The sequence below is a fragment of the Melanostigma gelatinosum genome (assembly GCF_949748355.1).
Source record: "Melanostigma gelatinosum genome assembly, chromosome: 14".
In the NCBI taxonomy this organism is placed as follows: domain Eukaryota; kingdom Metazoa; phylum Chordata; class Actinopteri; order Perciformes; family Zoarcidae; genus Melanostigma; species Melanostigma gelatinosum.
The window spans coordinates 12,449,736-12,477,108 of NC_136647.1; the positions used below are offsets into that span (position 1 = coordinate 12,449,736).

General features: G+C 40.7%; 5 protein-coding genes across 6 annotated transcripts; all 5 read right to left on the reverse strand.

Annotated features, from left to right (window-relative positions):
* Nucleotides 1–129: 129 nt before the first annotated feature.
* bicdl2l (bicaudal-D-related protein 2-like) lies at nucleotides 130–4,180 on the reverse strand (the record flags this gene model as incomplete). The annotated part of the gene is made up of 6 exons (XM_079283347.1): nucleotides 130–957; nucleotides 1,871–1,991; nucleotides 2,122–2,204; nucleotides 2,654–2,815; nucleotides 2,903–3,022; nucleotides 3,686–4,180. 6 exons carry the CDS (start codon nucleotides 4,178–4,180, stop codon nucleotides 610–612), a joined length of 1,329 nt encoding a protein of 442 aa, XP_079139473.1. The 3' UTR covers nucleotides 130–609.
* A 2,083-nt stretch (nucleotides 4,181–6,263) lies between these two features.
* Nucleotides 6,264–8,871, reverse strand: sumf2 (sulfatase modifying factor 2). Of its 2 annotated transcripts, none has more exons than XM_079283110.1 (9): nucleotides 8,672–8,871; nucleotides 8,436–8,580; nucleotides 8,222–8,336; nucleotides 7,865–7,909; nucleotides 7,639–7,789; nucleotides 7,360–7,415; nucleotides 7,065–7,149; nucleotides 6,712–6,853; nucleotides 6,264–6,612 (listed from the first exon to the last, which is right to left on the reverse strand). In XM_079283110.1, exons 1-9 carry the CDS (start codon nucleotides 8,724–8,726, stop codon nucleotides 6,510–6,512), a joined length of 897 nt encoding a protein of 298 aa, XP_079139236.1. In that variant the 5' UTR covers nucleotides 8,727–8,871; the 3' UTR covers nucleotides 6,264–6,509. The 2 variants fall into 2 exon arrangements, with proteins under 2 accessions (XP_079139236.1, XP_079139235.1); XM_079283109.1 differs by having other exon boundaries at nucleotides 8,436–8,583.
* Nucleotides 8,872–9,774: 903 nt separating this feature from the next.
* On the reverse strand, nucleotides 9,775–17,497 carry cct6a (chaperonin containing TCP1, subunit 6A (zeta 1)). Its single transcript, XM_079283400.1, has 13 exons — nucleotides 17,267–17,497; nucleotides 16,550–16,613; nucleotides 15,896–16,030; nucleotides 14,192–14,365; nucleotides 13,970–14,073; nucleotides 13,584–13,854; nucleotides 12,822–12,904; nucleotides 12,003–12,099; nucleotides 11,642–11,789; nucleotides 10,753–10,886; nucleotides 10,447–10,549; nucleotides 10,263–10,335; nucleotides 9,775–10,156 (listed from the first exon to the last, which is right to left on the reverse strand). The coding sequence occupies exons 1-13, from the start codon at nucleotides 17,401–17,403 to the stop codon at nucleotides 10,084–10,086; spliced, it is 1,596 nt and encodes a 531-aa protein (XP_079139526.1). The 5' UTR covers nucleotides 17,404–17,497; the 3' UTR covers nucleotides 9,775–10,083.
* Nucleotides 17,498–18,690: 1,193 nt separating this feature from the next.
* Nucleotides 18,691–24,616, reverse strand: LOC306788121 (protein NipSnap homolog 2-like). The gene is made up of 10 exons (XM_079283496.1): nucleotides 24,495–24,616; nucleotides 23,369–23,496; nucleotides 23,158–23,203; nucleotides 22,966–23,060; nucleotides 22,311–22,381; nucleotides 21,932–22,072; nucleotides 21,787–21,818; nucleotides 21,097–21,191; nucleotides 20,676–20,759; nucleotides 18,691–20,144 (listed from the first exon to the last, which is right to left on the reverse strand). Exons 1-10 carry the CDS (start codon nucleotides 24,584–24,586, stop codon nucleotides 20,080–20,082), a joined length of 849 nt encoding a protein of 282 aa, XP_079139622.1. The 5' UTR covers nucleotides 24,587–24,616; the 3' UTR covers nucleotides 18,691–20,079.
* Nucleotides 24,617–25,060: 444 nt separating this feature from the next.
* On the reverse strand, nucleotides 25,061–27,100 carry mrps17 (mitochondrial ribosomal protein S17). Its single transcript, XM_079283970.1, has 3 exons — nucleotides 27,007–27,100; nucleotides 26,390–26,533; nucleotides 25,061–25,616 (listed from the first exon to the last, which is right to left on the reverse strand). Exons 2-3 carry the CDS (start codon nucleotides 26,510–26,512, stop codon nucleotides 25,293–25,295), a joined length of 447 nt encoding a protein of 148 aa, XP_079140096.1. The 5' UTR covers nucleotides 26,513–26,533; nucleotides 27,007–27,100; the 3' UTR covers nucleotides 25,061–25,292.
* Between the last annotated feature and the right edge of the window lie 273 nt (nucleotides 27,101–27,373).

A 27,373-nucleotide genomic window follows, 5' to 3' on the forward strand; every position in this document is an offset into this window, starting at 1 on the left:
CAATAAAAACATGTGCAGACGATGAAAGATCTAAAGTGATGTAGTGAACTGTCACAGTATCAAACCAGTATATGGGTCATTTATGATCCCAGTTATATTTATGAGTAAATTGCAATAGTCAAAGATCCAAAGCATGTTTTCCCAAGAATATATGGAAGACCCCCCCCTCCCACAAAGAGGTTCAATTACCTTGTTAAAACTTCTTAAAAAGACATCTACTCCTCCCTCATTGAACGTATGAATATGTAAATATTATTAATTTCAGAGGTTTAACTGCTGGACTCAAGATGTCTCCGAACTCAATGAAAAGTCCATTCTCAGTGTTTGTGCACCGGAGGCTTCGTGTTTCCGCACCACACTTAATATAAGTTGCATACTGGACCACCATTGGTTACTATCTGTGATGTCACAAATCATTCATGTACGTACACGTGTTGGATTTTAAATGAGCACAGAGAAACTTTCTCCCTTCAGCAGATGAATGTGAAAACGGCCTTCTTGTGTCAAACTCTGCACAAGTGGATGATAAGCTAAACACATTTGTGACTGGAGGGGGACGTTAAATTGCCAGACATGAGTAGTTTTACTCGGTGCAAAGTCGTCTCTGCTTCAATCGAGTGATATGACCTGGAAGATACCGGCGCCGCCCTTTCCCCCTGACTCCTGCGGCGCTGCAGTCTGGCCTACTTCAGGAGCGTTCTTGGTCCTCCTCAGCTTGTCCTTCCAGTTGCGTTGGAGAGGAGGAGGCGTGCTGGGAGTCTGAGCAGGCAAAGTTGCAGCTCTGGGGATGAAGATTTGGTTGGGGTTGGTTGTGGCAGCGACAGCCGGGAAGTTTGTTGGCCGCTGGATGGGTGATTTGTTTCTCCTCAGGATGCCCAGGCGGGAGGGCCTCTTCTGAGCCTGCTCTGCCTGCTGCTGAGTCAGCAACTGCTGGTGGATGATACGCTGAACGTCCTCCTGAATCAAAGGGAAACAAACAGGCTGTCAGAACACAAGATATACATTTAAAAAAAAAGGATGAATTTGTCACAAATGAAGGGTTTAGTGTGCAAATTTTTCATAAAGATACCTTTTTATGGGCTTAGTTTGTCACATCATAGTCTACGCATTTTATAATTCAAGTGTAGCCTTTTATTTTGTATCTTCATTCTAAAATAGTGACTAATATTCATAATTTTCAATTTTCCATACATTTGTAAATGACTAATTCCACTTCTAGTGTGTGTTGTTGTACATATTATAAAAATATGATGATTCCAATATCAAAAGAAAGTCGGTGAGGGTTCGAAGGAATTGACCGATATAGAATGAATAAAAAAACAATGGCAATACTGACATTTTGGTGTTTTAGCTCCAAATAGTAAACACTTTCTGCAAAATGTGCAATATGACACACAAAAAAACCGAATTATTTGTTTCCTTTATGAAAGCATGTTGAGGTGAAATCTGTTTGGATTTCGAGGTTACAGCTGAAGCAGACGCTGCTGCTGCTGCTGTCACCAGTGAACTCAACAACCCTTGCAAAGTAGTCTGACTTTCACCCTGCAGGGAGCCAGACGCTCACCAGATGAGGGCTGAGGCCAACACACAACACTGGCAGGATATCAGCTGGCAGTAACGCCTGCATACACACTGCATGGGCTGTAATGTGTGTGGACTTCAATCGTTGTTTGTATTGTGTGTGTTTTATAGCTGAACACGGTCCCAGTCCTGAAAGTATCATGTTTAATCAATTGTGTGTGTGTGTGTACTCTGTCTTACTTCCGTTTGACTTCTCTATTTCGCGCAATATAACTATTTCATTAATAATTTAGTTATTTATTTATCTTTCCCTGTTCAGTATATTCACTGTTTTTGTCTCAGCTTTTACCTTCCAGTTCTCGACCTCCAGCGACAGCTCCAGGCGTTTCTGCACAGCCTCCAGCAGCTGGTTGTTCAGGAACATCATCTCTGTTTTACTCCGCAGCAGCTCCGTCTCCATCGCTCTCTTCCTGCACAGCGGAACAGAAAGAATGACACATTCCTCAAAATAGATTCATGTCGCCTAGCTCCCTCGTTCCTTGAATCTTGATTCATTGGTTCTTTAGAGGAGGTGACTGCGTGCGTCGTGTTTGTACTCACTTCTCTATGGCCTCATCTCTGTCCCGTAACGCCTGCTGCAGAATAGCGCTCTCCTCTGCTCCTTTTCCTTTTCCAGAGTTGAACTTTCGAACGAACGACAAAGGGAGGCAGGTTATGTTTGGGCAGGACTCTCGTTATTCTCTGTCTCTAACCTCACTGAGTTTGAAACAGTATTCTGATCCGATCCCACCGTCAGTCACACGCCTCGTGACTTTCTCTGCAGTGAAAACCAGAAAGACTGGGATCACTGATACCGCTGCTTGTAAACCTGTCAGGCCACATAGCTGGGCTATCTCGTTGATGGCAGAAATTCCGTGCTGTTTTGCCAAAAATGCATTCATGGCTCTTTTTTTTGTACAGGTGAAAAAGTCTTGCCACTTCTTGTACCACGTTAATATCGTCAGTTGTAATTAGCTGACACCTTTCCTTGAGTTCTACTTGTCTACATGCAAAGCGGACATTCTTCTGGGTAACACGCTCACAAAAATGGACTCAAACTGAGGTTGACATGATTAACGGGTGTTGCCTTTACCTGTTTGGTGTGGTTGATTGCCAGTTCGCGGGCCACATTCTGCAGCTGGGCCAGGGAAGTGTCCAGGTTGTTTTCCCCACGAGACGTTTTAGGAACAAGGCTGGACCTCGACTCTGTAAGGGGGCGCAGCAGCCGCAGAATGGACAGAACCTCGTCTGTGACCTGGGGATGGAAAGGAACAGAAAGACATGAGAACAGCTCTGCGGAGGTGATGTACACACTTTGCCCTGACGGTGTGTGTATTCTTACCCGCTCTCTGTGCTGGCTCCATTCCGGTCCATCTCTGTTCTCCTGTAGTTTGTCCACCTGCGCCTTCAGCCTGACACTCCGTTTCCGAGACAGCGCCACCTCTCTGCGCACTTCTTTAAGCTGCAAAAACAATAAGCAGTAATACATACATAATCAGGACATTTTCACAAGTCAACACTTTTTTTTTTTTTTTTTTACACAATGTAAACAAACTGCTGATCTAGAGTCCTGAGTGAAACCAAACAAGAAATGCAGTCGCACAAGTTGAGCAGTTACTCAGCGCCTGCAAACACTGCAAATATGCACGAAAGAATGCATTCATGTAGACACTCAAAGACACGTGAAGGTAACAGTCATGAAAGTTATTGACAAAGTATGAGGCACAAAACATTTCCCACCAACGCTGTTTCCATCAACCACAAATCAAGCCGTGTCAGCTGTAAAATCATAAAAGTTCTTCACTGCAAACTGAAGTTCATCACTCTTTGACGTCAGAGCGTCAAACTCATCTACACTCATCACACTACGTTATGTTGCAGTACGGGATTTATTGGTGTTCTGGGAACAAATACGCATCTTAAATTCTGTGCTTTTCTGTTTGTCATACCGATACTCCTGATTGGCCGATGGGACCGACCCCTCCCTGAATAACAGGTTTTGTTGTTCGACAAGCCTGTTTGTTGCAGATTAGATTTAAAGTCATCCAGTGTAAAATAAAAGTGTTTGTGGACACTCACAAACTCTCCCTCATTTCAAACACACACATAAAGACTGTCCTCCTACCGTCTCTGAGACATGTCCCACTGTCCGACGTCTGACGAGCATCTTGCCACTGTTGAGCAAGTCTGGTAATGTCCCGTTCATCTGGAGGGGGCTCCCACCTTCACCGTCCAAAGGTACCGACTGTGAGGAATGACCTGCCCCCTGCGAGGCCAGCTCACCTGGTTGGTCTTTCTCCTCAGACGAGGAAATGCTTCTGTTGTCGTCAGCCAGGTCCACTCCTCTAAAGTCGTTGAGATTGATGTCACTGATGAGGATCGGGTTGTCGTCATCAGAGAACAAACTTTCCGCCTCAGAGTCGTCTTCAGGTTCGGCTTTGGAGACTTTCGGTTCTGGTGCTGTTCGCACAACTGTGGGTCGGCTGGATGACGATTTGCTCCTGAGCGAGGCCACCTGTCTGTCCTCCAGTCTGTTCAGAGAGGAGTGGAGCTGTTTACTGGCGCTGGATCGAGGTCTCAGCCTCTCGTTGAGGGCTGAGAAAGAATGAGCGTCTGCCATGATCCGCTTGCGTCAGTCGAACCGTCTGCAGATACTGTTCGGTTATAGAAAACCACAGAAGAGCAAGGCAGACAAATAAGGAGGGAAGGTGAGAACAGAATGTCCCCAAACTCGTTTTTCCTGACTTGCTTGCGTCTTCACAGAGACGCGACATGACATGATGTGATGTCACTGCTGCCTGTGTTTGTTTTCTTCCTCCTTCGCAGTTGCTGTTCAAACATGTGATGTTCAAACATACCAGAGCTGCGGGGGAACAAAGGGAGGAGGACCGTTGATCCCTCGTGACGATCAGATTGTTCACGCTTGACTCATGATACCTGATTCATAATTATCTTATAATCAGGCAACGTGTGACACAGAGCAGAGGGCTGGAGATGGAGACCAGAAAAAAACAGATACAAGTTATCTACAGTCAAATGAAGCCATGTTGAATCTCTGTGTTGTAACTTAGAAGTCATTTTGTTCCTTTGCCTAGCCATCAATTTATTTTTAGATTAAAATGCTTTGTGGAAAACACCAGTTGTAGTCATTCCTTGCAGTTAAGAGGGGGGATTTTTGGTGACAAATCACCCACACCCATGAGCAGAGACAAGTCGGTGACACATAAACCTCTTTTATAACCGATTACTTGACGGTGTTTTTGTGTTGGTACAAGAGAAAGCTTCATTCAGGTGTGAGTTGATTTGAAGGTTACACCCAAAGAACAAAACTACACTAAAATAATCAGTTATTTTAATTTCAACTACATTTTTTTTCCTGTTTATGGCCTTGTTTCAGAGGGCCACATAGAGTGCTGCCATCTTTTCAGTCATGCCACGTTTTAAATTGACACGTTCTTCACTTGACTGTCCACATGAGTGACGTACTCGAGTTACATATCAAATTTAATTGTAGAGCTATATTTGTATTATTATCCAACAGCAGGAAGTGGTTGACGGTTTGTTCCTTCTCAGTCTCCTTAAAGCAGCGTGCCAAACTGTGCTGCACACTTTGTACACTCCTTTCTAGGAAGTAGGTCACTGCTTAGATAAGATAGGTGGAGTCTTCCGATTAAAACTATTTTATCCTTTGTCATCGCCAATCACTTGCATTTTATTCTAAACAGGTGAAACTTAATTTAGTCTCATATTCAGCCTCATGTATTAAAATCTGCCAGTGGGGTGAGACAGTGCCACTCATTCCCAGAGTTGTTGTTGTTTCAGGAATATTTTGGGAAATAACAGTTGTTAAAAAGACAGAAAAGGCAAATACCTGCAAGAAAACAAATTAAAAAAGACAACAAATTCTAAAAAAGAAAAGTAGCATAACAGGTTGATTTATATTCAACACATGGAAATAATGTCACACTGTTGACTGAACTCTGATTCATGATTTTGCAAGCATCCAGATTGTGCATGTAAACTATTAATGTATTATGCAGCAGCTCACATCATGAGACTACTATAGGAGACTGCAAGAAATAAAACAAAGTCCAATTTAAAGTAGTTTTGCATAATTTGCTTCTTTTTTTTTTGACTACCGGTACACGTTACATTTTTGTCGATTTAAAAATTGCAAAACTGTCCATGTTACAAGAACACAACGGTCAACTCTGATTTTCCCTCGTGGAAATATTTGGCAATGACAAATGTTACTAAAAACACTTTTCACCCCACTTGCATAATATCTCTGGATTGTGTGACCGGATCAGAAATACCTGATCACTTCTGGGCCTTTATACAGTTACTGATACTGGAGTTTAGATCAAAACTTCTTATCTCTGGTGTTTAACAGAATGAGTCCAAAGGTCCGCTCAGCGGGGTATTCATGGTGAGAAAGTAAACAAAAAGACAAAGACGGGATTATACGAGGCTGTGACTAAACAGACGGACCGATTTACTCCCCAGTCACATAAAACGCTCAACAAAAGACAGATCCCAGCGTGTGGAAGGAAGACCGGCAATAACAGTGAAAGAGTGTCCTACTTCTTACACTCAGCGATTATTCAACAAGTCTCTTCAGTCACTCCTGTATAATGATCTGGATATTGTTGTTCAGGGGTGTGAACTACATTATGAAAAACATTTAATAACTTTTTCGTCTTTGCAAAAGTATTTATTTCTTGAATGTTAGGTATTAGTATGTTTGTGTTTTTTCTTTTAATTCATAAAAAAAAAAGTTCTCCACAGGAGAAATAGTTTCCTCCTGTCATCATCATCATCCATTAAGATTCCTGGTTCGTCATTGATACTTACTCTGTCCCTTGATTTTTTTTTTTTCCATGTTTGTTATTTCGCTCCTATGTATATTATTGTCCTTCTCTTCATTTTTTGGGACTTCCTGTGAGTTGTTAAAGTTCAGTTTTGTCTTTTTTCTTCCCTTGTTTGTGTCCATCGCCGGCAGCACACCTGAATCCCAGGTTGTCAGAGGCAGAGTCGGGAGTGTTGCCCATCCTTTAGGACACAGAATCAGACCATCAGTCGCTGTCGTACTGATGCTCTGTGGACTTAAGAGTCTGAAAGTGTTGCGTCTCTTCTTTTTAAAGAACTCACCTGGTCGTGATTCGTGCTTTATGATTGGCTGAACCATCCACGGTGTCGATCCAGGAGCCCCCCCGCAGCGCGTACATTGGTTGTGCTGCTGGAAAGGGTGTGGACGTCCATTCCCATGTGTTTCCCATCATGTCATACAGTCCTGCATGAGGAATCAACATTGCTCTTGTACTATTAGGAAGCACACCTACATAATATTACAAGGCCTGGACTCTCTTTGGTTTCAACATTTTCTGGAAACATCTATTTCTGTCTGTTGCTTTCAACTAAAGTCATCTCTGTTTCAAAGTAGCACTTTTAATCTCATATCATGCATGTTTTTTTGTCAACTTCAATACACGATGGACACTTACCATAACTGTTCTGAGAAGGAAACGCTGTGACAGGAGAGACCCCATGGTATCCATCCTCTGCAGTGTCGCCATCCGGAAATGATCCCTAAAACAAAACGAAGATTATTAGTTGTTGCATGGCATGTGTTTTCACATTTCCACACGCTTTTTATGTGAAAGCGTGACAACATATCTATAATATCTGTTGGTATTCACTGATTTAAAGAGTCAAATAGTACCCAACACAATATTTTGGTGCAAAGTTAATACAAATGTGCTAATGCTACTGCAACATGCATTATTGTTGTAAGCTGACCTGCCACAGGTTGGTTCTGTTGCCCTGGAACTTGTTTCCCCACGGATAAGTCCGACCTGGAACACAAGAGGAAGGAGAGCCTTAAGAGGAGAGCAAACAATGAAATGACATCGCGATTATTGAGTGTCCTGTGTTTTCATCTTTAACTGGTGAAGTGTTAATGTAAGTCAAAGCCCGGTTCTAGCTGTGTTCAATAAATGTTAGTCAAGAGTAGAAAAAGTATCATAATGGTGACACATGCAGTATTTCATCTATGTCTTCAGTGTGTAAACTGTGTACCTTGCAGCCCCCCACGCGCAGCCCACTCCCACTCCTCCTCAGTAGGCAGTCTCTTGTCCTTCCACCGGCAGAAGGCCTGAGCATCGTTCCAGCTCACCTGAACCACCGGGAAGCTCAGGCGCTCCCGAATGCCTGAACCGGGTCCTGCAGGCTAGACAGTAGAGGGTCAAAGGAGTGAAAGGCACAAAAAACCACAGCAGAAATAGGGATTCACTCACGACCTCACCTGTCTCCAAAACACTCGTTCTATGGGCAACCACCACGGAGCTGACTGGATGGGAAATAAGAGTCACAAGTTATTCACCAGACGGCCTTACAAATGGTAAATTGCTACACATCAATTCTGTCAAGAGAATTGAAATAGTGTACTTACAGTATGTCAGACGAATGTTTATTGTAATGTTTATAGAGCACCAACTACTGACTATGTTTTCATTATTGACTGATCTACTCATCCTTTGAATAATATAGTAATTGTTTAGCCTTTAAAATATTTTTTTAAATGGTCAATTGATATCAGACCAACAGTTATGTTCCGATTATTTCTTTTATTTTTCGAAATCAAAACTCAAAACTCCAGTACCTCAATTCTCTGAGTGACTTTGCTCTTCAGCTCTTCTGGCACAAAGTCTTGAAACACAAAGCTCCAACCAAACGTCTCAGCTTCAGTTTTGTACTTCTGCGCTCTCACAAAGTCTCTGTGGTGAATTAAGGCCAAGTGAACGGCTTTGTTATATTTTTTTAATTAATTATCAAAAACACCCCAATATGATACATCAGATCTCAAGTTTGATTACCTGAAATGGGCATTGGTGACAGGATATGTGTCTATTTCAAAGGGCTGCAGTTGAACCTCCTTGGTGGGAGCCTCTTCGTCTCTCCCATCAGCTGCACTGGTTCCCATTAACATCTTTCCTCCCGGTATGTTCGACATCTCATCTGCTGCTGTTTGTTAGGAGGAAGCTTGCCTTCATCATTGTTGATATATTTCATGTTTTTGTATGTTTAGAAATTAAAAAAGGTGATTTCTTACCCGCCACTGCCAGTAAAAACACCGCAGATATCAAGCAAACCGTTTGCACGTTCATTTTTGACGGGCTGGTTTTAGCTGACGTTGATTTTACATTAAGCGTATTTAAATAGCGTTATATTTAAATACAGGTTTAAGATTAAACTAGCTGCAAAAACTTCTTATACTTCGCTTAACGGTTACATTTCTCTGTCGGAGAGATTTCACCGTCGCAACGGAAGTGTGTTCAACGATAAAAAGGTTCCGTGTAAAACAAAACGTTCTCGAATTTTTTAAAACTCCAACACACCAGGGTTCATTTATTTGTATGTACAAAAACGGAAACTATCCATGTTATCAATAATAAGCTCCAGTAAAGTTACGCAAAGAAATAAAACAAAGTGTTTGTAGCATCCGAGATATTAAAGATCATCTACCACCAGACATATTACCACTAAAGCAACTCATTGAGCCAGAAAAAAAAATTGCTCCCCTGGATAAATACATTTGTACTTGTGATTTGTACATTCATTAAACTACTGTATGTCCGTGTTAAAAAGTGAAGTTAAATAAGATCTAAAAAAGGTTAAATTTTGTGTTTTTACTAAAAAGTATCATTTTACTCTTAAAATGAGTTAATCATGCATAGATTTAGTTTCAACAAATGCCATCACTGAAGTTTACAGATAAATATGCACGTGTAACAAAAACGTTATCAAGTAGTAGATAATATAAGTTTATAATGTACTCTTGTGAGAAGCACTTTAATGTAACAGGTGGAGATAAAGCTAAATCCAATTATCTTATATACAGTCGAACAGTTGAATCTCTAACAGTGCATATTTTGCAATTGTTAGTTGTGTAAAATATATATTTGACGTAAATATAGCTTGTATTATAATGGGGTTAAAGTACAAGTACCAAAAACTATGAAAAGTTACACTCCACCACTGTTTGTGTGTTACTGCGCCAATAGCTTAGTCTGGATTTGGTTTTTAACATTTGTCTTACAAGCAAAAAAAAAAAAGAAAAGTACATTTTTGAGGTTGAGCACCGAGCTTCTGTCTCGCAAATCAGCAATTATATTTTATGGAGCCAATTACTATTCAAGAACAAACAACCAAATCTTTCAAGAGCCAAAAAAATCTTTAATGGGTAGAAACAGAACTGAGGGTTAGAGGCCAGTGCGTTTAACAAAATCTCATAAATAAACCAATCAGAGGAGAGCATTGACAAATCCATGAAAAAACAAAAACCATGACGAGCATAACAATGGTCCTGACAGACGCTGCGATGGATGCTGTGGGGTTTACAGCTGGCCGTCCGTCAGACTGGGGTGCTTCAGGCTTCCTAGAGCAGGTCCACTTTGACTGAACCGTCAGGTAAACAACTGTCCCTGTGAATATGATAACAGCTGCTACTTCTTCAGTTCACCTTTAACCCTTGAGAGAAGACATCCCAGCTCGCATGATCTCATCCACCAACAAGATGTTGCTGGCGATGACCGTGCTGTAGAGGAATAAACAGCCACATAAGAGATTAATGGAGACAATGCATAAGGAGAATTTTAAATATTTAAAAAAGTCTTACACCGTTTAGAAATGTGTATTCTCACCATGAATGGAGAAGCTGTTTTTTTACGCTGTAATTATCCCAAACGCCTGCATCTCCTGCCACCATGGGTTCCCCTGAAGAACAATGGGATTCAATTCAAAACAAGCACGTATGCATGTATTGTGGAGGGCTTGATATCTATTGCGTGGCACAATCTTCTAATGACAGTGTGTTGTGGTTCTGACCTGTGCTGAGGTCCACTCCCACTAGCTGACCACTTTCTTTGTACTCCGTCTGCAGCTTCAGCAGGGTCTCCATTTGGTCGTAGCCAGAGTTCTGGGCCAGAACCTACCGAGGAAGATGCAGAGTTAAAATCAACAGAGGTTGGTACAGTATGAACGTTAACGAGCAATGAATCTTGTTTACCATTTTTTTCTGTCTAGTATAACTTTGGTAAGAGGACCAGAGATATTATAGGCAGCATTATGCAGAAGGGATTTCTACATCACAGAGAAACACGGAAAGCCTGGAGATTAAGTAAAAACAGTCACCTTGGGGATGATGAGAAGAGCATCTGCAAATGCTTGGACTCCCAGCTGGGCTCTGCCTTTCACGTTGGGCTTGTGTTTCACCAGAGCGTCGGCCACAGCCACCTCGAACGCACCCGCACCAGACACAACACATCCTGAAGAGACGAAAAGAAGACGCTCAGAAAACGCACGTCAAATTGCCTTTGCTCAAGAAGGCAAGAACAACGCATTTGAAATGACGGGGGAGTTTGTTCTGATCAGCTAATACATGTAGGAGAGACTGAAACGCTCCCAATGCAGAGGAAAAGACCAGAGTCACTGTCGCACAGACATGAAAGGCCAGGGAGAGCCATGCTAGCATCCCCGGGTGTTCGCTGTGCAAACAACACCAACTGCATTTCACACTAACAGATACACTGACCACAAGTTCAGGTGTTCATTTTATGAAAAACAAGATAAGAATGAAGAGAAATTACCTGAGCTAGAGTGACCGTTTGGGGAACTTCATAAACTCTGATAATGAATTTGGTTAACATTTGGATAACAAATGTCTAAAGGGCTTTACGGTCACCTTTGACAGGAAAACAAAACCCACTGACGAGGGACAGAAGTAACTTTCAGAAAACAGCTTCTTTTCTTTTCAAAAACTGCAAGTGTAAAAATGTTAAAACTTAACAGTTAATGTGTGATAAACCACAATATGTATTCAATCAGATAAGAGGATCAACTCAAGACTATTGCAAACCATCTATTTGATTTAAATTGGACATTTGAGGAACATTGGACATCAAAATATGAGCTGCACTCTGGCGGCAAAACAGCATAACTGATCACTTTTGATACAATAAATGATATTCCCATAAAACTAAGTCATATAACACAAACACACAGAGGTTCCATGGTGTCTTACCATCTTCTATGGCGTTCTTGACTGCCCGTAAACCATCCCTCACGGCGTCTTTGATCTGTGTCAGGGTGTGTTTGTTGGGTCCCTTCACCAGCAGGGTAACTGAGCGAGGGTTCCCACACTTCTCGATGAACGTGAACTTCTCCTCTCCCTGCAAACATGGGAGGGGCCCACTTTATGCATCCAAGTGACTAATGTGGACTGGTTTTGCTATTGTGTCATGTGACTCGTTACATAACCGTCTGCAGCTTTCTCGCTCATACGGGACCAATTTTAAAAATCTGGGAAATAGTGTCCAGGTTAAAAAAAAATACTGAAGTTACATAAAACAAAGAATGCACACAGAAAAAACACAAATACTCACCAGTGTGTGTTCAAAAATCAACCCAGCGTATCCCAAGCAATCAGGTGTGAGGTCATCAATTGAATTCATGGCAATGCCACCGCAAGCGAGGGTGAGCCTGCCGAGGGAAAAACAAACTGTATGAATAACTCCGTTCTATGATTTATGAAGGAAAAACATCACGCAACTGTGGACAGCACATGAGTTTAACATTTCATTTATACTTCGAGTTTCACAATTAAGAAATTCAGAATTTGCTAAATGGGCCCAGCAGGGTGAGATGTCACATCTCACAATATAGTAAACGCAACAGACTCGCCTAACATTCCAGACCTCTACAATTTCTAGTATCTCTCCGATAACAACAAACAAGATACAGAAGCAAATGACGGATTGTACTGATGGTCCCACGTCTGTGCTGCAGGGCGCTCCCTTGTGGCTAAACAAAGTACGACTGCTAAAGAAGCAGGAGTGCTGTGGTGGGATCACGGTGCGCTCTGAAGACAGCAGCAGTCTCAATAACAGGAAATCGCTGACAGAGTTGTAATCAAGTATAACAGCACAGCTATAGCTACCTTACGGACATATTAAGTTTCTAGTAAGCTGGTGTTGAGTGATGTTATTTTACATGAATGCTTATTTTTACACATTATATATAATACCTGTTAGATTATACATCTTGAACCCGATTTGCCTAACTCTTGATCTAGTCTTTCTTGTAAATATAGTAGATTTTAGTGTTAAACAGGTGCTAGCCCCCAAAAACAGAGCAACTACAATCCATTGTACAGAAAAGGCCACTTATACATTTGTAACAATTAAAATATGTTTCTTTCTCACCTCTCCATATTCCTCCTCTTTGCCCGGCGCAGGGCTACGATGCCCTCCTTGGCTAGGGTATCCAGGGAGAATGGGTCAATACCCTACACAACAGAAAGAAACATTACATTTCCATTTATCAAGAAATAATTCGTTGTGTATTTATGTCAGTCTAAGCAATATTAAGTTTATTCTGATCCGCTGAATACATGTAGGGGAGGAAGGGACTCTCCTAATGCAGAGGTACAGATCAGAGTTACTGTAGCACAGATACAAGAGACCAGGGGGAGCTACGCTAGCATCCCTGAGTGTTCTCTGTGCACTTAGGATTGATTAGACATTTATTTTCACTGACGTGTTGCAAATCACAGAATACTAAGTGTCCATATAGAAATTCTAAGTCCTGAATCATTTGTGAATTGACCTGTAGTCTGGTGAACAATGGTGCATCGCGATGCGGACGTGAACGATTTTGCATCGATTCAGTGAAGGAACATAATCTGGAGTTTGTTTTCATTTCAGCTCAGGGTAAATCTTTCCTGTGTTTTTCGGTCATTTATCGTGTCATGTTTGTTAGCTACGCTTACACACACTTTACAGACACTTCGGAGTCTGCAGGCTTGTGGCTCTCGCTACCAATATTAGCTGCTGTGATTCAAATATCACTCCCCCCTTTCGGGAGATGCAGTTACTTAAACCAAGTAAGAGTAGAAGCGCTACGAGTAAGGAAAAGTTGAGCCGCAGTTAAAATGCCAATACTGCATGAATCCTCGTCGAGCATACCTTCTGGTTAATGACGACGAAGCCCTTCTCCCCGTTGGGACACACTTTGTTCTTGAAGCTGATGATCTTCTGCACGCGGTCTTCGATGAACTTCCTTTCCGCAGCCACGAGCTTCTCCCTCTCCTCAGCACTCTTGTAGAAGAAGCCAGAGTTGACCTCCGTCTTTTCATACTCCAAAGAGATGTTGCAGGTCAGCACGTAGGCGTCCTCCACCCTCTTCTTCATGTCTGGGTGTCGGGCACCGTGGTCCAACACCAAACCTCTGATCAGCCTGAGAAAGAAAGAAACCCAACATTCTTTAGACGTTTGGGACCCTGATACACTCCTGCACCGCCATTGGCAAAGGGGTGAGAGAGCAGAGTCTTCAGATTTTTATTAAAACTCACTGTGTATCGCAGTCGGTCTTATGCTTCATCTCCATAATTTCCACCATGTACAGGTCAATGGGCTCATTGGGTTTAGTGATGGCCAGCACAGCATCAACTACAGCCTGCAGACAAACAATTTTGTCATTATTTGACAGTTTACCGCCAAAAGGATAAAACTTGTCAACCAAGATTATCAATAACGAAGAAAACAATCATTTTTGGTGCATTTTTTGCACTCACCTCAGTGAGCAGGTCTGCCAGCTCTGCGTAGACCTTGGTTCTGAGGGAGGTGCGTGCTACGTGGATGAGGGTCTCTCTGTCCATTTCCCGAGTGACCTTCAACTCCTCCAGAACAGCCAAGGCTTTCTCTTTCGCTGCCTCAAAGCCCTCGACAACGATTCTGGGATGAAGACCCTGCAGCACGAAACCAAAAGGGAGTTATGGAAGGAAAACATATCCAGGCCTGTGACTGTAGAGCTTTAAAATGACATGCCTTTCTCAAGAAATAATTCACTGTGTATTTGTGTCAGTTTAAGCAATATTAAGTTTATTCTGATCCGCTGAATACATGTAGGGGAGGAAGGGACTCTCCTAATGCAGAGGTACAGATCAGAGTTACTGTAGCACAGATACAATGGAACAGGGGGAGCTACGCTAGCATCCCTGGGTGTTCTCTGTGCACAAATGCTCAACGAGCATTATGGAAGGAAAATATAGCCAAATACTGGACATTAAAATACATTCTGAAGAGACTCATTATGCCACTTTGGGTAAAAAAAAAAAGAAGTGTTTCCTCTACTTTACAACAAAGTGTGTTATCATAATTATGCAGACGACACACAAATCTACATAACTATGTCACCAGGGGACTATAATCCCATAAAAGGGCTGGGTAACTGCATTGAACAAATCAACAACTGGATGTGCCAGAATTTTCTTCAATTAAACAAAGATAAAACAGAAGTAATTGTTTTGGTACCAAGGACGAACAATTGAAAATCACCGCTCAGCTTCAGTCACTGATGTTAAAACCCACAAACCAAGCCAGAAATCTAGGTGTAGTTATAGATTCAGACCTCAACCTGAACAGCCATATCAAGACAATTACAAAATCAGCCTACTATCACCTGAAGAATATATCAAGGATTAGAGGACTTATGTCTCAACAGGATTTGGAAAAATTTGTCCACGCATTTATCTTCAGCAGACTGGACTACTGTAACGGTGTGTTTACAGGTCTCTGTAAAAAGTCTGCCAGAAAGCTGCAGCTGATTCAGAACGCTGCAGCTCGAGTCCTCACTAAGACCAGTTCTGATGTCTTTGCACTGGCTTCCTGTCCAACAAAGAATTTACTTTAAAATCTTGCTGTTGGTTTACAAAGCACTGAATGGTTTAGGGCCAAAATACATCTCTGATCTGCTGCTACCTTATGAACCATCCCGACCCCTCAGGTCGTCTGGGACCGGTCTACTTTCTGTTCCCAGAGTCAGAACTAAACATGGAGAAGCAGCGTTCAGTTTTTCTGCTCCACATATCTGGAACAAAGTCCCAGAAAGCTGCAGGTCTGCTGAGACCCTCAGCTCATTTAAATCAAGATTGAAGACCTTTCTGTTTGCTGCTGCCTTTAATTGGACCACATTCAATTCATATATTAATCAATTTCCTGCATTTCTGCATTTTACTACTGCATTTTATTTCTTACACTGTTTTTGAAATTGTTTTTGAAATCTCCTTTTCTTTTGCCTTGTGTTTTGATGCTTTTAATGGTTTTATGTGATGCACTTTGAATTACCTTGTTGTTGAAATGTGCTATACAAATAAACTTGCCTTGCCTTACTTTCTTGTTGGATAACCAGACAGGCATGTGACTGTGGAGCTGTAAAACGACACGCCTTTCTCTTAATTTTCTAAGAAATAGTTCACTGTGTATTTATCTCAGTTTACCTCTGACACGTAGAGGTCCGCCTGCTTCAGCAGCTCACCGATGATGAGGACATTCGATGTGGTGCCGTCTCCCGTTATGTCATCCTGCGCCGTGGCAACCTTCGCGATGAGGGATGCTGTCGGGTGCTGAATTTGCTGCGTGGTGAAAAATAGAATAGAAAGTCCTCAAGGCTGCAACTAACGATTACTTTCATGACTGATTATTGACAACCACATGTTCACAGAGCCCTTGAGGTGACTGCAGATGTCTTGGAAATGCATGGCAAACACATTTAAAATGTAAGCATGTTCATTGTGTTAGACATTTGTAGACTTAGTATTTACTTTATATTTCATCAATAGGCATAAATTAGTTATGTGCCCAAATTAGGAAGCAACATTCTACTTTTAATGACTTATTCATTTACTCAAATATAAACTTTCGCTACAAAAACTCTTTATATTTATTTAAAAAAAAAAGACAAATCCCTCAAACAATGAATGTTCTCAAATGACGTACGTTGCTTAATTCATACACGGACAAATAAATGGGGTTTTCAGTGTCTAAGTAAATGGATCCCACATAAATTAGGGGTGTGGTCGCTCCAACTGTAAAGAATGAAGCACAATAAATGGACACCACAGAAGAAGTCAGTTTACAGATCACTTCCTTACCATCTCGTGCAACAAGACGTTTCCATCTTTGGTCAGCTTAATGTCTCCTGCACCAGACACCAGCCTGCGGATCCAAACAGAGAAGCTTTAATGAAAGCTGGTTCACTACAACACACGGCCTGCTGGTCAACAGTTAGTCAACACAAGTTTTAATTCAGACATAACCACGTCCAGGGTCCATTTACCAAGTTAACAGACAAAGATGCAGTAGCCGTTAGCTGGTGTTATCGGACTAAACTTTGCGAAACAGCGTTAATCCTCAATAATTAACGTAACTGAGTTACTAGTGCTCGAGTCATTCATTCGATCATCAATCCAAATAATGTAGTTGACGGTAAAGCTACGGTAACAGACACTTTGTATTTTCCCGTTATCGTAATCAGATAACGGATTGATACAAACATGCTAACGTTAGCTCGGTGGTTGTCAAAAGGCATCCTGGCGATGACTGCGCACGACAACGTGCGCTGGGGAACTACGCCAGTGGAGGCCTAAACTGGCTCAAATTGTGATATAACTTAATACTTTGTGGCGCAGGCGGACAAACTTGTACACGAGGGTTGATTTCCAAAATAAATCCCTGATAAATGTGCAGAATAACTATAGCGATAACGTTACGTACGCAGACAGCCACACGTTGCCGGTGAATCGCAGCTAACGTTACTTAGCAGTGTTAGCTTAGCACGCGTCCTGCACAAAGGGCTGCTGAGCACTCACATTTTCATGGTCCCCTTCGGTCCCAGGTTACTTTTCAGCACATCCTGGAGCCCCCGGGCGGCACTGATGTTAACCGCCAAGGCGGCCTGGGCCCGGGCCACCTCTGCTTTAGGGTTCAGAGATTTTATGGCAGACATGGCGAAGCAGCTCAACCAGCGAAATAAAGGTAAAAAGTAACGCTGGTGGAGAGTCCGCACTGTTAGGGCTCAGACGCTCTCGAAAGGAGGGTCGGTTTCTAGAAGGCTCCAACACGTGTTCTCGTGATGCGTTTATGAACCAGTCCAAGCTCGGACAATACGCTTTTTAAGAAATCTTCAAACTCCCCGTTTACTTTTAAGAGCACTGATTACAAGTAATTGTGCAAATGATCAGGGTAAAACATATATATTGCAGTTCGTTTCCTTAATGGCAATGGCTGGTAGATAAAGGGCTGAATATTAAACCAAACTCCTGCAGCTGATGCATACAAGTCACTGTTTTTAAAAGTTATGGAAACGCGTGCACATTTCTCAAAGCTTGTTTGATTGTTTTTGATATTTTTGGGAAGAATATTCTGCACATCATATGTTTGCAGATAAATCCAAATTATAACTAATATTGCACATTTTTGCTATGATCGCTACTTCGTCGAAGCCGTACATTGTTATGGTTTGATGATCATGAATCTCCGACATACACTGAAGGCAGCAAAAGGCACACCCGACGACGCGCTGACTACATCACCTTCGCTGATATGTCTGTATGTAATTATAGTCACTTCAAACGAAACTATTTTTTATCTTCACTCATTTTAAGATATTAGGTTGCAGCTATATGTTATATTTATTTCAAAGTAAGCTACTTTTTATTTAATATTTTTCCCACAAACATGGGGAGAGGACCCAAATAGACTTGACTTGTTCCGTGTTTGATTCACTTCTGCAGCTATATGTTATATTTATTTCAAAGTTATTTTATTTATTTTCCACAAACATGAGGGCCCAAATAGACTTGAATTGTTCAGTGTTTGATTCACTTCTGCAGCTATGTTATATTTATTTCTAAGTTATTTCCCACAACTATGGGGAGGACTCAAGGCCTGCATAGTTCTGTTTAGTTCTGTGACCTCAATGTAGGCCTACACATGCCAGTGTATTTTTTTTCTCTTCATGAAAGTTAAAATAGCAATAAGATGTCAATAATTGTCTTTATTCTTGTTCTATTATTTCATAAATACAACAAACTATCGTTTTTGTACATATAAACAACAAACTATCGTTTTTGTACATATAATATAACTATATATAAAACGTATATAAGCTGTGATATCGAATAGCTTTTGCAGCTCCAGACACATTTTATTTGGTGGAAAATAGAGCAAAATGGCTCTTTGGACAGTAAAGGTTGCTGACCCCTGGCCTACATGAAGAAAAGGAGTCACATACTTTTTATTCCATTTTCAGACGTTTAATTCAATATGTACAACTAATCTTATTAAAGCACTGCAATTCGCATTTACCACATTGGGATACTCCTCTCCACTTGTCATCAGACAGTTTAGAGTACCCCACCTCATTAACAGATACAGAGTTGACCATATCTCTGGCTTGATCAATAAACACACTATCTATATCTACAATCTGACCATTTAAAAAACCCATTAATCTCAGTTGGAGCACACAATAACCCAGTTGGCATTAATGTCTTGACAGAGGGATGAGTCAAACTAGTCAGTGTACAGCAGTTTGTAGTGAGAGATTAGTTCTGAAATCAAACATTGTCTAATCATTTGAATCATCTTGTTCCCAGTTGGAAGAGCCAGCATGATGTTAAATTAAAATGACACCTTTGGCAGATTCACCACAACTTCACCACAAGAACTGGACATTGTTGTCACGTATCCGGCCGGTATGAAAAGACTGTGCACTACATCAAAGTCTGGCTTACTGTTCTGACTAGCCTGACACTTGTGGTGTGATAGTGGACTTTAATTTCTGTGCGTCTTCAAACAACACGCCATAATCAGTTGGCTGGAACAAAGCCATGTAAACATAAAGTCACATCTTCTTGATGGATATACCTGGTGAAATATTACTGAATGTAAAGCCAGAGTCTGACTGTGGCCCTACAATACAGGCTTCCATCCCTGACCATCAGCTTCAGCGGTGATTTCAGAACACTGATTTATAATCAGCATGCTCCTCTTTGTAAAACTGACCACATCACCTGTGACACGTACAGAAGCTTGTCCAGTTCATATTGATAGCGAACTGTGAGCTCTGGAGGCAGTGCGTTTGTTGTGAGATACTAGAAGCAGTAACTTTTGTTTGATTCGTTATCAATACTAGTGCAACAGTGATGTTTCTGAAAGACCTTCAGACATTTTGAGCGCCTGTGACCAGCACGAGAACTGCTAAATGTTTGATCTGTTCCTGGTATCACATTCACACACTGATGTTTTCAAATCATCAAAAAATAAGAAGACAAGCCTCTTAAAATCAGACCTTTTAAAAAGATAGCGACAGAGAGTGAAGAGGAGGGGGCATGTGAAATAATATGTTGTCTCCACAAAGCGCATTAATGGATCAGTAACAGCTGTAACAGATCCAGTTTTGGTGATAACCGTTTTAACCTCATCATCTGAAATAAGACATTCTAGGCCCACAAAGAAAAGGGGAGTGAAGGGCAGAGTGAAGAAACAAGCAAGAAGAAGAAAACAAAAACTGAAACAACACGTTGATGTTATGCAGATTTCCCCGGCAGTGCACCAACTGATGGCTGGTTACACTCTCCACAGATCAGTGGCTGTTGAGAGGTTCCTCCGGTGTTTGTGGTTACTTCAGGGGCGAGTTCTTCAGGGGAATCATGATTCTAGATTCCATGTGCTGAATAAGAGGGACTGTCGAACGGAGAAGAGACAAAAACGTTCTTACAAACAGATTTCAGTGTCATGCAGTAATGTAAAACAAAATAATAATATATATATATGTCATATATTTCTTATCATAATTTATATCTATAAATGACAGATACGAGAATACATGTAAAAACAATTCAAACAGAGAAAATGGGTGAACTAATAAAAATGGAACAAAAAAAACTTTCTTTTTGTCTTCTGTATTATTTAGATTTTCTGTTTGTTTATTTGTTTGTTGACTTTTGCCTCTGTGGGTTTTATGTGTTTGAAAATGTTGAAAACATCAATAAAAACTAAAAACTGTACACAATGAATCGTGTGTAGAACACAAACTCCAGTAATATATTTTGTTTGTTTGCCTGAAATCATTAATTTGGACAACAAGCATTTAGAGAAATGACAACACGTTAGCATCATATCCTCATGATGACACAGTCCTGTCACAGAGGATAATATTGTCCAGTGATATCAGAAAGGTAAAGAGGAGAAATAAGACCTCAAACTGAGACCTACCTGTGTAATAAACAACCTCATCCCAGCCATCATGCTGCCAGGCAGAATTTCTTGTGTCTTCTCTGGACTGAAGGTCTTTGTATGCTGAAAAAAAAGAAAATAATAATCATGCTTGTTTTGTAGTCTTTACTCAAAATTCACATGAAATACATAAAGTATTAAACTCTTAGAAAAGTGCGGAATTCTGAAACATTTGCGTTAAATTATATTGATCAAATTCATGACCTAAAACATACATAATATTGATTACACATTTCCTGAATAGTAACACAGGCACTTCGAGGGATCAGAGATGCACCTCATAAGCTGCTACGTAAATCATAAACTAATTTTTCTGCAATCATTTGCGATACAGTGATGCCTTTATAAATGTATAATCCCACATAAACTTGGAACTTAAAAACTAGGAAACACTGCTCACCCCATAAGTGGTGAACCGTGTACAGACTTCCAATCTGTGAGAAAAAGCCTCCCACTGCCTCGTGGTTCTGCTGGCGAAACTCAATGGCACGCGCCCTGCAGAGCACCGACATGTTACGTCACATTAAAACAACATTACAAAAACACTAACTTTTAATTCAACGGTGGTGTCGATTAAAACATCAGAGCGAATTTGTAACGTTTTAAAGTACAAATGAAACAGATATTCACAGATATCCCAATCATTTTCTTTTAAATGTTGATGTTACAACCTCAGAATTGTTTTAAAGCATGTTTGGCTTTATTACATTAACGGGCAAATTTCCCAGTCGTCATTATCAAATTATTCAGATACCAACATCGATGAAATACAGGGTACGGTAAATAGGTCAATTATGCTTGAGATTTACAAATTGTTTTTCTGAAATATCTTTCGTCATGCTTTGGAGTCATGCATAGATTGTGTAGCCAAAAAGTACCGTTGACTGATATTCATCTGCTACAATCTGCAAAACCAATAAAGCAGTAGTGAGGAAAGGTACATCATAATGGTAGCTCTACTGTTGCAGCATCATGGAGAGAAAGCGGAGGAGCTTTTCAGAGTAACTATCTAAATTAATCTAATTTCATGACTTTCTGAAACTACGTGTAAAAGAAGAAAAGGAGAAAGATTAAGAAAGTTATGCCTCACCAGTAATTTCCCCACTCGATCATTGTCCCTGGCTGAAATAAGAATGTGAAGAGTAGGAAGTAAGCTGTCAAACGTTACACACACGTTACTGAAAAACACGTTCATGTATAACGGGAGGAAGCATGAATATCTTCTGTGGCGTTACCCTGAGTTGGTATGATCGGAGCTCATAGATGTTGGGTCCTGGACGAGGGACCGGTTCATTCCAGAAACTGAACTCCAGCAGCAGCTGGTTCCTACGAGACAGCAGCATCTTCCCCCTCTCGTTCCTGTAGCGCGTAAACTCCTACAGACAACGACAGACAACAGCAACACACTACCTGAATCTGCCTCAGACCACCAACTCTTATAAACATCTGTAAAAATATTAAACTCTGCTTTGGGGGGGTTAACATCCAGTACAAACACACAACTGTATTCTTGTATTACCTAAAGAAATAATTTACTTATGTCATTCTGAACAATGTTATGTTCTTCTTCGTTCACCAGCTGCCAGTAAACTGAACTAATCCGAGCATCGTTACCTCGTTCTGCCGGAGTTTGCTCATGACCTCGGTGAGAGCCGGGTATCCTCCCCGATATCTCCACAGGTGAACTACAATAGAAGGAGCAGAGGAGTCAAAAATAATGCAAATCTTGAATACATCTCGGTGTGTCGATATTTTCTCTGGTGTTTTATATTAAGAACTGTAGTTTAACTATTTCTCACTTGACCACCTGTGATCTGAGCTGGCATGAAGAGATCAAGAGAAACAACTATGAATCTCTAGTTCATTTCTATGAGAAAACACGCTCTTTACATCACAATATTCTGAGTCCAGTGATCAAGATGACAAATTGACTGAACTGAATCAAGAAATCACTTATTAATACTGCAATTTTACAGGAAGCATAGTACTGAATATCATTTCCAAGTGCACATGTTGTGAACATATTTTATTAATACAAAAATTTTATATAAAAATGTCAGAACATATTGTTTATCACAGTTTGTCTGAGCCCAAAGTTACACCACCATGCTTGTGTTGTCCAACAATCACTTAAAAGCACAGAAATATTGAATACAACATAACAGAATAGAAAGAAGCAACAAATCCTCACATTTAAGAAGCTGGTTAAATTACTTTGTCAGTTTTCTTTATGGTAACCATCACACCTGGAGCTTGATGCTGCTCTCACCTGCCTGATCCTGCTCTCCGTACCACGTGTTCCAGGTGCCCACAAGCTCACAGGGGTATTCAGGATCAGCATGAATGGAAGGCAAGACGTCGTCACTACGGACACACACACAAACACAAATGTGTAAAAAATATGCACCAGTTCCTCAACAAGAATCTCAATGAAGTCAGTTCAGGGACAGGGACTTCCTACCAAAGTTCATTGTAAGCCTCAAGGCACTCAGGCTTGACATTGTGAACTGCAAGGAAACAACAAAACATGAGTGGATAATACACCATCTCACAGATTTCATAAGATTATTCTAGGGGGAAATCATTTTTAAATCAATAAAACACATGCAGTCAGGGCAATGATTTGCAATGTACCACCCGACCAGTCACAGCAAGTCACAAACAATACATACACTGTATTTTGTACAGATTGTTGTCTTCCTTCTTGGCGAGCAGATGAGCATGAGCGTCTTTTCGGGGGTCGACCTTTCTAACAAACAGAGACTTGAACCAGCTGTCTTCATGGTGAGCTGAGAGGCTCCTGAGGTAAAACAAAAACACAAAAGTTGGATTCGGCACCACCACTTCTTCCGTTACACAATGAAGAAAATCAGTGACGAAAAACAACAGAAAACTGCTTGTAGTCTCTAAAGCCCTTAATGGTTTTAAACGTCTGGCCTGCTCACACACTGCTGTCCAGTCAGACACCTCAGGTCACATAGAGTTTACTTGTGATGAAACGTGCAGTATAAATAAAACTGCATCGTGCAAGGATGCATTGTATGCGCGTCAGTGACGTCTGCAGCAAACTTAGTACAATTATCTTTAGACTATCCAACTCATTCATTGCAAAAAATACAACCTCCAGCTCAGTGGCCAGCAAACGATACGGATATGCGCTGTACATACTGCACATAACCAGAGGATTAGTCTACATGGGCCCTTAAGAGCCCTCCCACATGAGTAGTGTTTAATTACAGACACAACTATTACTTTACACTGTGCATTCGTTATATATGATGTATTATATATTAGTATATCATCGTTGTTTACATAGCTTGGTTTAGGACACACACCTGTCGCAGCCAGAACATGAGAAACTAGCTCATTGACTTATCAAAACAAGTAAACGCTGTACAAGCGATTCATAGTATTCTGACCTTGAAGTTTGGGACTGACAGAAAGTTGTGATTTTGTAGTATTTATACTCACAGCAACTAACGTTATACATCTACGCATACAACTACGAAGTGCGCAGGGATAAGTGCTAACACAAGTTGGCTCACAACTTTGTTAAGTGGCAGGGTAATAATTAGCGTTAGCAAAGAGTTAGCACGTTTAGAGCCAGAGGGATAATGCTATCTACGTTACACGGGTGATCTGAACGTAACGTTAGCCAGCGTCCTTACGCTAGCGTTAGCTTAGCCACCTAGCCTACCGGACTTTGTCATTGGTGTCAACTCTACGGAAGATAAAATGCATTTTAAAGTAGCATTTATACAGCTGCACCGGCAAAAATATCAACTGAAAAAGTCTAACCTTACGACCACCGTGACCTGTCCGTTCTTCTGAAGCCCATTTGTCGTCTGAGTAAGGCCTTTGACCACTCTCTGAAGGACTCGGGTCGCCATCTTTCCCTTGAAAGCTGTCACTTGGAGGTTGTTTTGACACGGCTGGTCCCGGTGGAGCTGACGTTACTTAACGTTACTTCAACGTAACCCCGTGATAACTTCATGTACCAGGTTTCCAAGTCTTCGGACATAAACATAGCTCTGTTGTTAATTTCTATTTTCACCTCTTACAAAATAAAAGACCACCAATCAAAATGATCTGTTACATTTTCAATGCAGCATGGTGCACATTTATATTATTATTATTGTTATATTATAGTATTCAAATTTGTGAAAGAGAACATAAATCAGAGAAGATTTACTTAAGACATATTAATGCCAATGCCAGATAAAGAATGCCCTAGTGACTGAACATTTTTATAATGCGTATGTGTCTGATCCTATTTGGAACAGGATAAGTGGCAATGTTATTTGATTGTATTGTCTTTAAAAGATATTTGCTCCCACAGTAAACGGATAAGAACACCATGCATACATGTTTGTGGATGAAACCATGCATCCATGTCATTTTATTGTAAATTCATCAGAAATGTGACTTGAATTCAAAACTACCGTAGCAGGAAGCAACTAACATTTATTTACCACATTAACTGATGTATATTGATGACTGGTTTATAAATGTATATTTACATGAACACCTGAAACAAACATAAGTGCAGAGTGATATTTCAGCTAACCTTACAGCATAAAATAATGCAGTTTTCTATCATGAAGTGGGAGCTTGTGCTGGCGGAGAATCAGCCTCACTGGAGGCGGCAGAGATGTTGAGCTCCTGCAGTTTTTCTGATAACGTTGTGTCCTCTCTCAGGCCGAGTGGAAGGTCAGTCAGAGGCTCCGCAAACTCGGTTCCTTCAACCCTCTTTCCCGTCAGTGGGTCGACCACCCTGCCAACTTTATAGACCATCTCAGACAGTTCATGCTTCACATGTTTGGACCTGGGCTCAGGCAGAGCCTTGAGAAGGACGATATCTCCCACAGTGCACTGTCGCAAAGCATCATGGGCAAAGTAGGTCTTCCTCTTATTGTAGTACTATTGGGAAGAAAAGACAACATTAGACTTAAGTACATAGTCATTGTACATCAATCACTAATCTCTAAAATTGTTAATATTTGGTTGTATATAATAAAGTTGATGTAGTTCACCGGTGGCTACAAGTGGCAAATTCATAATTTGTGTAGAATTATAATTTTAGATTATTTATCGTAACTTTAACAACGGATTATGTGACAAATTATTTCCATCAAATAATGGCAAATGAAAATCACAAGTTACTACAGCTAACCAAGTCAAACTGCCAAATCACCCAAAGTTTTTAATTTTCTGAACATAAAACAGATGACGTCTTAAAAATAAAAAATTATGTGTTATCTCTTCAAGGGAAAATGCATGGATCAGAAAACTATGAGATGACACAGGAGTAGTAGTGGTACTGTTATTAACAGTAAAGGTAGCTGTAGCTGCCATGTAGCTGTCGTGTGGAACTAGAGGGAGCTAAAAATATCTCCAGAAAATACTTTTGTTGAAACATATTTCCATTTCTCAAACTACAGCACAGAAAAAAAAGGATTGTTTTAACATCCATAGCAAAACTCAGGTATCATAATCACACAAGAATCCTAAAACAGTTCAAAGTCCTCCTGTGGGCAATTCATGAGTTTTAAATGTGGCAGAGTAAAATAAAAGATCGAGATATAACCAGATTTATGTTATTTTTGGGTTATTCCTTGGAAAGTAGGCTGTGTATCCTCCACCTGTCCTTCATGTACGCATCAGCAGTGGATGAACATTGTTAAAAGGTTCACCTTAAGCAGGTATGGGTCCAGCACCAGCCTTGTGACTCTCACTTTGGCAGTTTTGTACATCTTGGTCCCTATTACTCTGCCGATGATCCATTTTGCATGGACTGACACATGCTTGACCGACATCCTGGAAAGCTGAATTCCAACCTGTAGTAAAGAAGATCAAGAAAAGTTGACATTTGCCTCGAGCCACTATCTGACACATGATGATCAGCTGAAGGCTCAATTCCTCTCTGGTTACCTACATGTCATGATATCATGTGTAACTGGCCTCCATCACGCTTTATTTATTGCGATTTCATTGACTCAGCAGTGAAAGGTAACAGTCATACATTTAGCATAGCTCCAATTTGTGCAAACCTTAACATTTGGTTATGTTTTACATTAGTATTTACTTTGCCTTTACAAATTCAGATTGAAAAGGGAGGATGAAGTGAAGAAAAACAGTGGCTAACGTTGCGTGACATGTGAACACAAACAGGGGCTACATATAGCTAGCCTTGCTGGAGCTAACGCTAGCTTCAATTTAAGAAAAAATTAAATGCAAGAATTACAAACTTCACCGACTTTGACATTATCACAGATGTACCCTGAAGGTAGCATGTGAAGAACCAACTCACCGAAACTATATGAAAGGAATAATTTTAGAAGGTCAGAAAAGCTTCAGAGGGTTCCTCCATGCTGCTCCGGTCGGCTTGTTTTGATGACGTAATCTACGGCTAACAACGACGGACAGAGGCCTGTTCGCTTTTTGAGTTGGATTGGACCTAAACTTCAAAATATAAAGAAAACCACAAGATAATTCCTTTGTTTACGTATTTTGATATTTTCGATATCATACTCCAATTTATTTTCACTTCATTCTAGTCAGTTTGTAAGTAAGTAAGTTGTTAAGTGTTCATTGATTGCTGTTGCGCTCTACTCATTTCATTTGTGTGTTATTTAAAAAAAACCATAGGTATCATGGGATACAGAATATATATCATG

What these genes read in the sequence shown, in the direction of transcription:
- sumf2 (XM_079283109.1), bottom strand. Translation starts at nt 8,726, where the DNA reads ATGAACGTGCAAACGGTTTGCTTGATATCTGCGGTGTTTTTACTGGCA. An exon ending in AACGAGTGTTTTGGAGACAG is followed by an intron (nt 7,790 to 7,864) that starts GTGAGGTCGTGA and finishes TCTACTGTCTAG; the next exon opens with CCTGCAGGACCCGGTTCAGG. An exon ending in ACAGAACCAACCTGTGGCAG is followed by an intron (nt 7,150 to 7,359) that starts GTCAGCTTACAA and finishes GTTTTGTTTTAG; the next exon opens with GGATCATTTCCGGATGGCGA.
- cct6a (XM_079283400.1), bottom strand. Translation starts at nt 17,403, where the DNA reads ATGTCTGCCATAAAATCTCTGAACCCTAAAGCAGAGGTGGCCCGGGCC. An exon ending in ACGTCTTGTTGCACGAGATG is followed by an intron (nt 16,031 to 16,549) that starts GTAAGGAAGTGA and finishes TTCACCACGCAG; the next exon opens with CAAATTCAGCACCCGACAGC. An exon ending in CAAGAACGCCATAGAAGATG is followed by an intron (nt 10,887 to 11,641) that starts GTAAGACACCAT and finishes TCGTCTCTTCAG; the next exon opens with GATGTGTTGTGTCTGGTGCG.
- LOC306788121 (XM_079283496.1), bottom strand. Translation starts at nt 24,586, where the DNA reads ATGGCGACCCGAGTCCTTCAGAGAGTGGTCAAAGGCCTTACTCAGACG. An exon ending in CAATCTGTACAAAATACAGT is followed by an intron (nt 23,204 to 23,368) that starts GTATGTATTGTT and finishes GTTTCCTTGCAG; the next exon opens with TTCACAATGTCAAGCCTGAG. An exon ending in GAGGCTTACAATGAACTTTG is followed by an intron (nt 23,061 to 23,157) that starts GTAGGAAGTCCC and finishes GTGTGTCCGTAG; the next exon opens with TGACGACGTCTTGCCTTCCA.
- mrps17 (XM_079283970.1), bottom strand. Translation starts at nt 26,512, where the DNA reads ATGTCGGTCAAGCATGTGTCAGTCCATGCAAAATGGATCATCGGCAGA. An exon ending in TGGACCCATACCTGCTTAAG is followed by an intron (nt 25,617 to 26,389) that starts GTGAACCTTTTA and finishes TCTTCCCAATAG; the next exon opens with TACTACAATAAGAGGAAGAC.